General features: G+C 39.9%; 1 protein-coding gene and 1 long non-coding RNA gene across 2 annotated transcripts in view; both read right to left on the bottom strand.

Moving 5' to 3' along the window:
* Positions 1-1,957: 1,957 nt before the first annotated feature.
* Positions 1,958-15,521, bottom strand: part of LOC108252643 — a 37,203-nt gene continuing 23,639 nt past the window's right edge. Inside the window, exons 3-4 of the mRNA XM_017444937.2 lie at positions 4,191-4,377; positions 1,958-2,011 (exon numbers count right to left, since the gene is read on the bottom strand). Coding sequence (XP_017300426.2) covers positions 4,271-4,377 — 107 coding nt within the window. The 3' untranslated portion in view covers positions 1,958-2,011; positions 4,191-4,270. The remainder of the gene's footprint in view (positions 2,012-4,190; positions 4,378-15,521) is intronic.
* On the bottom strand, positions 12,062-13,541 carry LOC113468307. Its single transcript, XR_003392108.1, has 2 exons — positions 12,924-13,541; positions 12,062-12,115 (listed from the first exon to the last, which is right to left on the bottom strand). It is a non-coding gene; the product is annotated as an uncharacterized LOC113468307 (long non-coding RNA).

The following is a 15,521-nucleotide window of genomic DNA, read 5'->3' as shown; positions in this document are numbered from 1 at the left end:
GGGGGGTTGGACAGCGACGGGGTGGGACAATCATCCCCTCCACCATTCTGATGAATCACAGCGAGAGGGGTGGGTGTGTGAGGCGGGGGGGATTAGACATAACGAGACAGTAGATAAATTAGAACAGACTTTCACGGGATCTGGAACTTAAACATACCAAATTATCTCTGGACTAGAGTTCAATCCTGGATTGAGCCGAATATTAAGTATAAATAAGGGGGACCACACGTCCCATTTTCGACCACACGTCCCGTTTTCGACGGGACAGTCCCGTTGTCCCCAGCGATCGCTTTGGGAAGTTAAAATCTACCGCATCTGATTAAAATAATTGAAACGACCTGCTTTTGATAAAAATAATCTTCAATGTAAAGATTTGGGGACGTTAATTTGGTGTAACGTAGCTTTAAGTACCTAAAGGTAGTCGAATTATGCCTCATTTATTTAAGTACGACTCCAAGTCTCATCAGACTCGCAGTGTTAATAAGGATAAAGGTGTAAAATACACCATACTAGTTGTGTAAAATATACACACGTCATTCACATAATAAATTGATATTCCTATCAATTACCTCGTGTTTTACAAGATAAGGAAATCTAACCTGCTGCTCCTATATGAAGAGCAGGAATATCAATAAATTAACCTGCTGCTCCTATATGAAGAGCAGGAATATCAATAAATTAAAATTAGACCGGGGATTCTCAACTTTTTCCAATTACATTTACAGGGTCGCTCAGTAAGAACCTAGGATCACGTGTTGCCTTTATTTCTTCAGACCTTTCTTGGACTCTCTGTAGAGGCAGTGTGACATTTCCGTCTCATCCTGGCAGCATTTCTCTGTGTTGAGCATAAAATATACCTCATCAGACCTCTATAAATGGTAGAGAATGCCATAGGCATTAACCCCACCCTTGATCAAACTTTATTTTTTTACTTATATCTATGTACATTATGTTACCATCTGTAAATAAAGTTTGATCTACTTAATTGTTTAATATAAAATATCATTCATTCTGATTAATATACACAAAAAATGTTCAAAGCTATATGTAAAAAAATGCCTATAGTTTTTTCTCGACCAATCAAATCTCATCTCAATCATACGATTCATTCTGGTTATAAATATAGCACAGATTTTTATATGTACATATTATGTACATCTACCTAAATACATAGTAGTTTTATGTATAGGAATACATAATGAATAATGATTAAGGGTTATACTGGGTAACCTACTAACCTTACTGATTATAGTCATGAGGGGGTTTCATCAATGGAAGAATTTTTAATTGTACTACAAAAAGGATTTATAGATAATTCGAAATTTACGACTTTTTAATTTAAGGGTATTTGCGAAATTAATCAAATCATCTACATACATACATAGGTACCTACATATGTATCTACTTTTGTAGAATCACTACTTCAAAATTTAATCAAAAATTTGACTGTTCATCGAAATTTTGACTGACCGTTCCAATAGAACAAACAGTCAAACTGGGTACCAATTTGCAAACTCACTTGTTCCGTTCAAAAAGCAAGCCCACATCCCACATCCTTGAACCTCATATGACCTTTTCGAGCAGATAATGAACTGGGTTAAAAATTGCTAGTACCCAAGTCCTTTTAAAGGTAAAATAAATCAACCTTATCAACAATAGACTTCTTCGAACTGGATTGAAACTGCTAGCTGCTGGTACCTACCTAAGAGATTTTAAAGCTAGAATATCGAAAATAGAAGACAAGTTTTTGATTGTGGTAAGCATACTTGAATGCGTGTCACAAATATAGTTCCCCGATTATTACACCGAGATAAATTTTATGACTTGACTTGGACTCGAACCACCAACCTCCAGATCCCAAGTCCAACGCGTTAACCACTGCAGCACTGAGGTTGGTAAGAGAACTTTTAAAGGTTAAAAACTAGGTATATCAAAACTATATATAATGTAGACTTACTTCCAGGACAGTCCCGAGCGAGGGCCAATCTTCAGCTCTGGTAAAGTCACCGGCCTGAAACACAACAAGCAAATCATCATTATCGTTAAAATAGCACATACCTATACAGAATCTACACATACCTTGAAAATTAGAATAGCATAATATATACAGTGCATTCATAAAGTCCCCCCCCCACCTTAATTTTTGAACCAATGAATTTAGAAACCTGAAATTTTGTGTACGAGCCTACCTCTAGTAGTTTTTTATAGGCTATGTAAAAATTCAGGGACTTTTTTTTCCCGAATGACAAGTGGGAACGCGCTCTTAGAATTCTGTTCGGACCGAATTTTCCGCGGTCCGCAATAGACTTCATTTCATGGTTACAGATTTTCTCGCCACCATAATCTAAATTAATAAAATATGTTTTCTAGTGATTTAAGGCTTTAAAGCAGGAACACAAGACACTTACCCCCATGCTTTTGAAAAACCGAGGCTGGATGAAGGTAAAATGATAGACAAATGAACACTTAAGTAATGACTCCCTCTACAGTCACCTATACAAGTCTACTGAGAGAGTGAGAGAGAGACAAAAACCTAACGAGGATATTCCACGAGCTGACTTCCAACCCACGAACTATGTACGAACAAAGAATATTTAGAGGGAGGGGAACAAAATTTGTCTCCCTCCCCTTCATTCCATTGGTTCCCCACATTTCTGGCCATCTGGAGCAGGGATGGGCGAACAGGGCGGACCAGAAAATATGCACGACTCTACGAAGATTAAAGATCGGATGTTGGGCAAGGGGAAAATGTTGGAAAAAAGGAGATCACGATGAAAATGAATGGCATGAACCTGAGCTGTTTCCTGAGTCGACAAACTTTAGCTAATATGCTCAAGTTTTAAGCTGTGTCCACACTCCACACATAGTCGACAAGGGCAAGAGGTGAATCTATGTTGTCGAGGCAGTGTACAGTCGATGGCGACGATGTGTGGACACACCTTTAGACGAGGATTTATGCTAAAGTTTTACAAGGTAGGAGCGCTACTCTCCAAATCAACCAAGCTGGCTGCAGAAAAGAAGGCACAGACAAAGCTTGATCCCTGTTGTTGGCTATGAGTCCCTGTTGTTGGCTATGAGTCCCTGTTTGCCCACCCCTGCTGTGGACGACAGATAGACAATGGAAAAAAATTGCAACAGAATAAACCTATGCATATTACTCATCCCAGTCTTCAAGTAGAATTTATCTATCCCAATATCACATAATACATATAAAATATCAGTATCTATTCTAATATCACATGATGGAAAATATTAAAATATATTTCACTTGGATTATTTGGTATAAAATATGATATTTCAGCCCGACGACATATGCTCCAGGCAAATACATACATATTTGACTTCTGATGACAAATGTGGCCCACGCGCCGGCAATTCATTCTCAACTGATGGTGAAAATTTGTACATTTTTCTCTCCTAAATTCGACAATTCTTTTTGAGACACCTTCGAGGACCAAAGAGGCCACAGAAGGTATGATTAGTAAAACTAGTAGTTGAGTGAACCTCATTTAGAAAACGGACCCTTAGACCTTAGAGGGCCGTCACACTCCGTCACAGACAACCAAAGTCCTTTTTACTTTCCTTATTTCTCCTTGGTAATAATATTTTCCTCTAGTAAAACCCACTTATTTGACTTTGTACCCCAAAAAAATTTAGACACAATAAATTTTCCTTGTGTAAAATACATAATATTGACATTCAAACATGGAGTGGTGATAGGTGTTTGAAATTCAATAAAATGAATGATAGATGTTATCCCTCGAAATTCAATAAATATCAAATAACCCTATTCTTTCATTGGTCGTGCAGATGTCGGACTTGTCAGCGCTAGGTCGCGGGTTCGATACCCGTCCAGGGCAGATTTTATCCTGAACGAATAATGCTCGTTCTCGGAATGTCTGGCCTTTTCCTATCCTGTCCTCCTTCTATCTCCGCTTTCAGAACGATAACACTTCCGTTGCGTTGTTACTAGTTCCTTCAAAAAGAAAGAAAGAGAGAAAGGAAGGAAGGAAGAAAGAAAGGAATAAAGAAAGAAAGAAAGAAAGGAAGGAATAAAGAAAGAAAGGAATAAAGAAAGAAAGGAAGGAATAAAGAAGAAAGAAAGACAAAGGAAGGAATAAAGGAAGAAAAAGGAAGGAATAAAGAAAGAAAGCAAGAAGAAAAAAGTCGGTTCGTTCGTCGGTACTCACCTTTTTGCTGTAGGAAGTTTTTGGCGGCGCTGTTATTGGTGTGCTGGGGGGAAGGCGGCTGAGGTTTCCTCAGAGGGGGGCTAGGGCCTTTTCCTGCTGAGGGGCGGGGGTAGGGGGACCATTCTGAACCGGGGGCAGGAGAAGGGACAGAGGGTGCGGTACTCTTCACTGCTGCCGGGACCATTCTCTGAGAAAACCACAATGGAAAAAATGACAATCAGTTTGACATTCGGAAGGTTTAGGGTTCGATTCCCTGGAATCGTTTGATTTCAGAAAGTTAGGAAAAAAACTTCTGATGGCATGAAAACAAACTTGCTTTGAAAAAATCGACCAAGTTACTTATCTCTCATTCAAATACCTACGGACTTTCTTTCTTTTTACCTTGGAAGGTAGCGCCTTTAAGCGCTAGGCCCCGTATTCGACTCCTGCCCGGGGGCGGCTTTTAAAAAGATTCGTTCTCGGAACGGCTGGCTTTCTCCTATCATGTCTTCTTTCTCTCTTCGTTTTCGGTAAGACCTTAGCAGTCATCAAACCTCTTGAAAAAAGACATATAATAATAATAATAAATCGTCCTGATTTTGTTCCAAATTAGTCAGGGATGACCTTTTGGACACCTATCATCACATGCTCGAGAAAATGAGCATGGCAGACATCTCTAGATAACAACGAATAGAATAGAATATGTTTTATTTGCCCATAAAATACATTGAAGTACATTGTACAATGGTCAATTTCTATATAAAATTCATATAAGATAATATAAAATTCAAAATAATTATATGATAGCTATTATACTATATTATAAATAACTTACTAAAAAGTCGATGATTCTAGCATTTTTATAGCTCACTTTTGTCATGATATTATGGAACAATGAAAGTGTTTTATAATTAAACTTAAAATTACAAGTTGTCATAATCTAATATATTATGTATCCTATATCTTAGGTCGGACCTATAGGTCGACCTATACAAAACGTCGCAAATTGCAATAGCAGAAATAATCCACATCACATATCTAAAGTTGTTGCTTCCTACACTATATATGCTAAGGGTGGGTCGGAATTTTTTTCTCAGAATGCATTTTTTCTCGTGCATATTTCAACTAAATTGATTTTTATTGCAATATTAGTTATGTTATAATCAATGTTAAGAACGTCATTTGTACAAGAGAGAAATTAAACAGATTGAATCAAGAAAAAATTCCAATAAAATGAAAATCATTTAACCACACCTTATCTTGGTTCGGATTTGAAGTGACTTTTAATGAGGGTTTGTTTTAGAAGTGCAGAACTATTAATAGTGTAACGATTTAAATGAAGTCTATTGGGAGCTACCGAACCCTCGCATTCCAAGCGGAAAGGGTGAAAAGTACACCAAGAACAGCAAATTGGCCATAATCAAGTTTTTCGCAAAAGCAAAACCACAGAAGACAAGTTTTTGATTGTGGTAAGCATACTTGAATGCGTGTCACAAATATAGTTCCCCGATTATTACACCGAGATAAATTTTATGACTTGACTTGGACTCGAACCACCAACCTCCAGATCCCAAGTCCAACGCGTTAACCACTGCAGCACTGAGGTTGGTAAGAGAGCTTTTAAAGATTAAAAAATAGGTACATCAAAGCTATGTAGGTATAATGTAGACTTACTTCCAGGACAGTCCCCAGCGAGGGCCAATCTTCAGCTCTGGTAAAGTCACCGGCCTGAAACACAACAAGCAAATCATCATTATCATTAAAATAGCACATACCTATACAGAATCTACACATACCTTGAAAATTAGAATAGCATATATAATTAATATAATTATATATACCTACAGAATCTTCACATGTCTAAATATTAGAAGAGCACATACCAGCAGATATCTGGATTACCTAGCACAAATTTAGCTAACTTATGTTTAGTTGTTTAGTTTAGTTTAATTTAGTTAACAAATTTAGTTAAAAATGTCAGGCAGTTCTTCGCATAAGAATGTCAAATAAAACTCTCCGGTAGGTAATTCATAGAGAATGTCACATAACTTAAATTATGTACTTAAACTCAAGAACGGAACGTCGCGACGGACGACTTTAAAGCTGTGTACACACATAGTCGACGCCGTCGATCGACGAGGTGATTCTATGTTGTAAAGGCAGTGTACGGTTTCAGTCGACATCGAACAAGTGAAACATGTCAAGTGAATAATAAACTCTAAACCGGGAAGGCCCGAGTCAGAGCCCGTTCCCACACGTGAGTTTCACCCGATTTCTTTCCGAATGTCCTGTAGGCAATATAATTAAAATGAGAGTGTTCCCACTACACACGACACGATTTTTTCCCGAATGACAAGTGGGAACGCGCTCTTAGAATTCTGTTCGGACCGAATTTTCCGGTCCGCAATAGACTTCATTTTATGGTTACAGATTTTCTCGCCACCATAATCTAAATAAAATATGTTTTCTAGTGGTTTAAGGCTTTAAAGCAGGAACACAAGACACTTACCCCCATGCTTTTGAAAAACCGAGGCTGAATGAAGGTAAAATGATAGACAAATGAACACTTAAGTAATGACTCCCTCTACAGTCACCTACAAGTCTACTGAGAGACAAAAACCTAACGAGGATATTCCACGAGCTGACTTCCAACCCACGAACTATGTACGAATAAACGCAATAAAGAATATTTAGAGGGAGGGGAACAAAATTTGTCTCCCTCCCCTTCATTCCATTGGTTTCCCACATTTCTGGCCATCTGGAGCAGGGATGGGCAAACAGGGTGGACAAGAAAATATGCACGACTCTACAAAGATTAAAGATCGGATGTTGGGCAAGAGGAAAATGTTAGAAAAAAGGAGATCACGATGAAAATGAATGGCATGAACCTGAGTTGTTTCCTAAGTGCCTAAGTCGACAAACTTTAGCTAATATGCTCAAGTTTTAAGCTGTGTCCACACTCCACACATAGTCGACAAGGGCAAGAGGTGAATCTATGTTGTCGAGGCAGTGTACAGTCGATGGCGACGATGTGTGGACACACCTTTAGACGAGGATTTATGCTAAAGTTTTACAAGGTAGGAGCGCTACTCTCCAAATCAACCAAGCTAGCTGCAGAAAAGAAGGCACAGACAAAGCTTGATCCCCGTTCGAACAAACATGATGAGCACACACACTATCAGGTAGACCTGACAGGCCAACCTGATCAGGTGTACCTGTCAGGTCTACGTGATAGTGAGTGGCTGGTTTTATCCCTATTCAAGCAATATCCCCGATCCCACACACATAAAACTCCCGCACTCTCTGTATATCCCTCACTTCTTGACGCCACAATAGTGTGACTGATTTATTCGCGACACTAATCAGGATCAATTAATTTCACATCATTATGATCCCGCTGGAAGAGCTGAGTGTGAGAGACTGAGAACAGTGCGGGGACTTTAAACAGGGAGTAGATCAGCTTAGTTCGGTTGGGGAACTTTAAACAGGGAGTAGATCAGCTTAGTCTGGCTGGGGGACGTTAAACAGGGAGGATACCAGCTCAGTCTGACTGGAGGACTTTAAACAGGAAGGATCCCGGCCTGAAATTTCCCTTGCTAAAGAAATAGCAAAAGGTTGAGTGCGAAGCTGCATCCCCTTATAATTTTTTTGTAGCGGGGGGGGGGGGGGGGGGGAAGAAAACTACGTAATGGTATTTGCATCAAATATCTTGTGTTGAGAGACAACGTCTTATACAATACGCCACCAAGACCAACAGTAAGACGGTCAAAAAAAGAGAGTTAAAACACCAACAGCAACTGAAAAGGTGGTTTCAAATTTACACTTTAACAGTTGGCTGAAAGGGTTCTTCTCTCAGACCAATTTCTCCAAATTTCTCCATCCTTTCATAGGGATTCGAACCCATATTTCACAGGTTCCACAGGCAAGCATCTTGTACTATAACAGACCGTGAGGGCCGGTTCCACAAATTTAGTTTAAACTAAGTTTAAGTTTTAATCTCGGTTTCTGTCTTCCTTCTCTCTTCGATTTCGGGACGATAAGACCATAGCAGTTACAGTTCCCTCTGTCAAACCTCTTAAAAAAAAGCATCATTTCTTACCAGAAGCTCTGCTCGGGGCGTGGTCCCACAGGTTCTCCTCGTACATCTGCAGACCCAGGTCTATCACGGCCTCCAAATCCTGCGACATCTTCACCCTAGTGGTCCAATCGCCCGTACGGTCGTGGCCTTCATGCTTGACAGGCCGGGGTGTTGGCTGGGAGGTCTTCTGCGTCAGGATGAGCAACTTGTTGATGTCGTGGTCGGAAATCTCGTCGTTGTCATCCTCAGATCTGAATGGGGAAAACAACAATAATAATAATGTGAATGAATTGTTGCTAACTCACAACTTTAAATCAGGAGTGACTAACGTATTTCTCTTGAGGTATGTTCAAACACAGTCGATCGACAAGGAAAATCTATGTTGTCGAGGCAGTGTGAACGTGTCAATCGATGGCTGGTCGACTATGTGTGGTCACACATCTCGGTTTAAGCCAATCAGATTGTTTAATCCGAGAGTTAAATTTAAACCGAGTTCAAACTCACTTAGTGGCCCCCGGCCTTAAGAATATCACATAAAAGAGGCTAACGAAAAAAATCTCGGTTTAAGCCAATCAGATTGTTTAATCCGAGAGTTAAATTTAAACCGAGTTCAAACTCACTTAGTGGCCCCCGGCCTTAAGAAGATCACATAAAAGAGGCTAACGAAAAAACAAACAAAATAAGGTTCGTCCACACTCACATCTGTTTGCGCACCATCTCGCTCAGCGTGGCCTCGTCCAGATTGTTGTAGCCGGCATCGAAGTAGAACGTCCCCATGAACGGCACGATGAAGGGGTCCGGCCCGGCGCCCCCGGACGCCAAGTACTTGTTCTGCATGGTCTGTAAGTAGCACACGGCACACCCCGGGTTAACATTGGGGGGAGGGGAGGGGGGCGGCGGCTCTATGGTGACGGAAGGAGGGGGGCACACGCGCAGAGAAAGGCGGTGGCAAGCCGCCAAAGGGAAGATTGCGAGAGCGGGCGGTTTTTTAGGGTGCTTGTTTATATCATAGAATGTTTTTTTTTTTTTTTTGCTTACTAAACTTTCAAGGTTTCCAAGTCTCACAAGACAGAATGCTATAGTTCTGTAAGTGTTCCAAGTTACAAGACTGATTGTCTTTAGTTTATTATTACTTATTAGTTTCCAACTTTATTTGACTAGATTATATCATAAAATATCTTTTGTATTATTTAGAAAATGCGAACATAACACTGAAGATTTAAAATTATTGGATTTTTTTACCCCATCATTAGCGAATAAGGCCAGCCATTCACTACCAGGTAGGACAGGCGTACCTGTAGGGTCAACTAGTCTACCTGATAGTGAATGGCCGGCCTAACTTTATGAAAGCTGTTTAATAAAACATTTAATTCATTAGCAAAACACGCGATATTTGTGACCAGTTTTACGTTTTCAGTGTCTTCACTTAAAATTACAACAGGCCATGAGAGCTGGTTTGGTAGATTATTATTTAACGTCAAACAATAAATAAAGTTTAGAGTTTAAAAGGATTAAATCTCACGGCACGCCTAAAACACCCAACACACGATCCGGGGTTCGATTCCCAAGCAAAAAAGAAACCTCGTTTTTCGGGTTTTAACAAAATTTCAAGGCACGTTTTAACAAAATTTAACAACCTAACACGTTTAAGGTTTGTCAAACGGCCTACGGACTACTGGTCGCATTACAAGACATACTTGAACGTGTTATCAGAGGAATGCATCATTCGGTCTCGCTGATAACAGACACACAGCTGTGAGGCCTGTGAGTGTGACACGAAAAATTTCAGAGCTTGTTCTGCAGTTGCTTCCCCTTTCTCGTGTGATGACCCCCCTTGCGTGATTCTCTTTGGAGTTCTCACATAGCTCCGTGCTTGCTCTTGTTGTTTTGGTAATGGGCCCCATTTGTGCTTTTTTTGCCCCCCCCCCCCTTTTCATGTTTTGATGTTCCCCCCTTTTATGATTCTTTTATTAGTTCTCACATGACTCGATGCTTGCTCACGATTTATCAATGGACCATTGGACCACCACGTATGACGTTATTTTGGCAACACTGGATCAAAAGCCAAAGAAATTGACGTTTTTCTTAATAAAAGTTATCATTGAACTTTCAATTATTTCATTAACCACTTCCATAACCTTGGAAAGTTAGCAGCATCATTCACGTGATAATGGCCTGACCAAAATTTTATATAGCCTATGCGCCTCTAGTAAATAAAGAAGTTTATATTAAAAACAGTTTTATTTGAGACCTTTTAAACTGGTGTCTCAAAATCCACCCCGAAAATTTAGTGTATCAGTATTGCCCTAATCTAGCCTACCACTCCGGTTTTCACTCCACCCTATTACCCTCAGTTTTTGAGAAATTTCGGACACCAAAGGGTTCAAAACTCCAATCCTTCCTCAAACGATTTGAGGATCAAATTCCATGCCTCGGCTGGGATTGAACCAGGCGAGCGTCTTGACCACTACACCATCAAGGCAGGAAAGTTATTCCCCCCCCCGTTTCTTACCTTATTATTATTCGAGTGCAAATGATTGTTGTTGGGCAAATAGTCGCTCCGCTGCTTGCCGTTCGTATCGGCGCGCTTCATGAATCGATTTAGCGCGGGTTTCCCCTGCGGACCGCCGCTACGAGAATAGCGCACGTTGTTCCTTAGCGCGCCGCCGTTACTGTAGTTGCCGTTACTAGCGGGACCGTTGTGGTGCGCATGGTTCTGGCTTCGATTCTCCTTGTTGGCGTGATAATCGGAATGACCTCGATCTGGGAAGAGTAAAAGGTGATTTTATTGATTTATTTGAGATTTTTTATTTATTTTACTAGCCGAAACCCGTCGCTTCACTCCGGATTTCTGCTAGTAAATCTTTAAGGCATGGCCGTTCATGTCACTCATCAATTAGTGGTCTTGCTCGGCGTAGCTTAACAAAAACGAATCGGAAAATAACAGAAACGAGCCTATAACCTTCACGGGAGTGCAAGCAATAAGTTGACAAAGTTTCATAGCAATCGGATGAGCGGTTTGGCCAGGGATAAAGTTCGAACACACACAAACATTCATTTTTATATATCTAGCTTAACAAAAACGAACCGGAAAATAGCCTATAACCTTCACGGGAGTGCAAGCAATAAGTTGACAAAGTTTCATAGCAATCGGATGGGCGGTTTGGTCAGGCATAAAGTTCGAACACACAAACATTCATTTTTATATATTAGAATATTATTCTAGAAACGAGATGCCACGTCAAGTAGCATGATAATAAGATAGTGAAATGATAGGTAGGTACTACGTTTTCACTTGACAAATATCATCTTACTATCTTATTAACTAAAATCATCATTTCCCTCACAGTTTTCTACTATGTAGTTTAAATACTTGGTTTTCTCTTCAGTTAAGAGCTGGCCCAATTTACTCTCCTTGATTCAGACTCCTTCAGTTAAGAGCCTTGAAAACAGAAAAGAGTGGTAGAGGGGGAAAAAAATTCCATTTTCTCTTCACCAAACATTCACAATAGACGTCTTCGAACTGGGTTGAAACTGCTAGCTGCTGGTACCTACCTAAGAGATTTTAAAGCTAGAATATCGAAAATAGAAGACAAGTTTTTGATTGTGGTAAGCATACTTGAATGCGTGTCACAAATATAGTTCCCCGATTATTACACCGAGATAAATTTTATGACTTGACTTGGACTCGAACCACCAACCTCCAGATCCCAAGTCCAACGCGTTAACCACTGCAGCACTGAGGTTGGTAAGAGAGCTTTTAAAGATTAAAAAATAGGTACATCAAAGCTATGTAGGTATAATGTAGACTTACTTCCAGGACAGTCCCCAGCGAGGGCCAATCTTCAGCTCTGGTAAAGTCACCGGCCTGAAACACAACAAGCAAATCATCATTATCATTATCATTAAAATAGCACATACCTGTACAGAATCTACAAATACCTTGAAAATTAGAATAGCATATAGGTATTCAGATGATAAAAATATCAAACAAGTGAAACATGTCAAGTGAATAATAAACTCTAAACCGGGAAGGCCCGAGTTGGAGCCCGTTCCCACACGATTTCTTTCCGAATGTCCTGCTTTTATGACTTGACTTGGACTCGAACCACCAACCTCCAGATCCCAAGTCCAACGCGTTAACCACTGCAGCACTGAGGTTGGTAAGAGAACTTTTAAAGGTTAAAAACTAGGTATATCAAAACTATATATAATGTAGACTTACTTCCAGGACAGTCCCGAGCGAGGGCCAATCTTCAGCTCTGGTAAAGTCACCGGCCTGAAACACAACAAGCAAATCATCATTATCGTTAAAATAGCACATACCTATACAGAATCTACACATACCTTGAAAATTAGAATAGCATAATATATACAGTGCATTCATAAAGTCCCCCCCCCACCTTAATTTTTGAACCAATGAATTTAGAAACCTGAAATTTTGTGTACGAGCCTACCTCTAGTAGTTTTTTATAGGCTATGTAAAAATTCAGGGACTTTTTTTTCCCGAATGACAAGTGGGAACGCGCTCTTAGAATTCTGTTCGGACCGAATTTTCCGCGGTCCGCAATAGACTTCATTTCATGGTTACAGATTTTCTCGCCACCATAATCTAAATTAATAAAATATGTTTTCTAGTGATTTAAGGCTTTAAAGCAGGAACACAAGACACTTACCCCCATGCTTTTGAAAAACCGAGGCTGGATGAAGGTAAAATGATAGACAAATGAACACTTAAGTAATGACTCCCTCTACAGTCACCTATACAAGTCTACTGAGAGAGTGAGAGAGAGACAAAAACCTAACGAGGATATTCCACGAGCTGACTTCCAACCCACGAACTATGTACGAACAAAGAATATTTAGAGGGAGGGGAACAAAATTTGTCTCCCTCCCCTTCATTCCATTGGTTCCCCACATTTCTGGCCATCTGGAGCAGGGATGGGCGAACAGGGCGGACCAGAAAATATGCACGACTCTACGAAGATTAAAGATCGGATGTTGGGCAAGGGGAAAATGTTGGAAAAAAGGAGATCACGATGAAAATGAATGGCATGAACCTGAGCTGTTTCCTGAGTCGACAAACTTTAGCTAATATGCTTAAGTTTTAAGCTGTGTCCACACTCCACACATAGTCGACAAGGGCAAGAGGTGAATCTATGTTGTCGAGGCAGTGTGCAGTCGATGGCGATCGACGGCGTCGACTATGTGTGGAGACACCTTTAGACGAGGATTCATGCTAAAGTTTTACAAGGTAGGAGCGCTACTCTCCAAATCAACCAAGCTGGCTGCAGAAAAGAAGGCACAGACAAAGCTTGATCCCTGTTGTTGGCTATGAGTCCCTGTTGGGGAACTTTAAACAGGGAGTAGATCAGCTTAGTCTGGCTGGGGGACGTTAAACAGGGAGTAGATCAGCTTAGTCTGGCTGGAGGACTTTAAACAGGAAGGATCCCGGCCTGAGATTTCCCTTGCTAAAGAAATAGCAAAAGGTTGAGTGCGAAGCTGCATCCCCTTATAAAATTTTTGTAGCCTAACCCAAATGTCAGCCCCAAACGACCAAATCAACGGATAAATATTAACAAAAAGGCAACGAGGCGTAATTATTGCCCTGGGCAAACTCTGCCATCAAACCTCCAAAGGTTAGATGATAGAGTACGCCTCCAGCTTTAACCTCACCTAATAGTTAGTGGTTAGCTTCCATCAAGAACCTGTTTGTTATTGATAAAGTCAATTCAACTTTGGAATGTCTGGAACTCAGAGCTAAGCACATTGCCAGCTAGACAGACAGGAGGGTGCGGTAACAAATGGCATAAGTGGTATTTTCACCACCCTCACATACCTAATTACCCTAGCACCTTCGCTATCCATCATTAATATCATTAGTCAACAATTTAATCAGACTTTACATAAATTAATGTTTACATATATTGTGTTTACATAAATATGTACATATGTTGCTGTGGATTCCCAAAGTCGTGCGAGCATTGATATTCAATCGCCACTATCAATGGTCACCAACTCACCAGATCTACATCAACAGCTTCTTGGTGATTTCCTACAAAGAAGCCCAGGGCCGGATTTATGGCCTATTCAAATCTTACTTTTTCCGTGTTCTCCCGCCAATAGGGGAAGCATCAAAAATGGGAAATTCATATTGATTGGTGATTTGTGCTTCAAATAGGTTCCACTAATGATTGACACTGGAAATCGGTCCCAAAAATAAAATTTCGAAACATCCATTTTCACCCTCGGAGGCCATCAGGACCGAAAGTGCAAATTTCATTTCTGGGTTTCAGTTTCAACATGAACCATTTGTGGGATTTATTCGAAACACAAATAAACACTCGATATGAATTTCACATTTTTGATGCTTCCCCTATTGGTGGGAGAAATAAAATTTTGAATAGGCCATAACTCCGTCCCTGATTGTCGGATCGATCTCAAACCTGTACCAAACATAAATTAATGTTTACATATATTGTGTTTACATAAATATGTACATATGTTGCTGTGGATTCCCAAAGTCGTGCGAGCATTGATATTCGATCGCCACTATCAATGGTCACCAACTCACCAGATCTACATCAACAGCTTCTTGGTGATTTTCTACAATGAAGGCAAGAATCAATATAATCCATGGTAAGATCAGAGATCTCAAGTTTTAATCAATATGTACAACACACATAATATGCATTTTTCCTTCCTTTTTTTAACTTGAGAAAAAAAAGCACCATAATAAATTGAAATAAAATAAAAATAAAAATAAAAAACAGAACGACTTGAGATACCTATGTACATAATTCTGTATGAAAAAAAAAAGTATAATCTTCTTTCTTGTCTATCACGAGGAAAGGCGAACTTTCACGAGAGGGCCGATCGAAATCGAACCAAAACCAAATCAGACTGAATCAGAAGAGCAAGGGGGGGAACCAAGACAGTCTGGGGATCTGGTTGAACCAAGAGACTTCATTTGACATTGACATTTTCCAAGTCGGGTCACTCTTCCACCGCGTGAATAACAAACATGATAAAAACATATGAATATCATCATGAGCATAAAACCATGCAGAAATATACCAGGGGGGAGGGTATGATGTTATTATATCTATTAATTAGGTACATGAGATATTGAAAGTGCTGATATAAGTGAATGTACTGGGTGGGAGCATTAAACTCAAAACACACCTCGTTGTACATACATACAAGTGTGTGAATAGAGAAATAATATAACTATTTTTTTTTTTTTCAAGTTTCTTTCTCCCCAATTTTTTTAC

This window comes from Diaphorina citri, unplaced genomic scaffold (assembly GCF_000475195.1).
Source record: "Diaphorina citri unplaced genomic scaffold, Diaci psyllid genome assembly version 1.1 scaffold698, whole genome shotgun sequence".
In the NCBI taxonomy this organism is placed as follows: domain Eukaryota; kingdom Metazoa; phylum Arthropoda; class Insecta; order Hemiptera; family Psyllidae; genus Diaphorina; species Diaphorina citri.
Note: the sequence above shows the minus strand (reverse complement) of the source record. Positions and strands in the feature narration are given on the sequence as shown.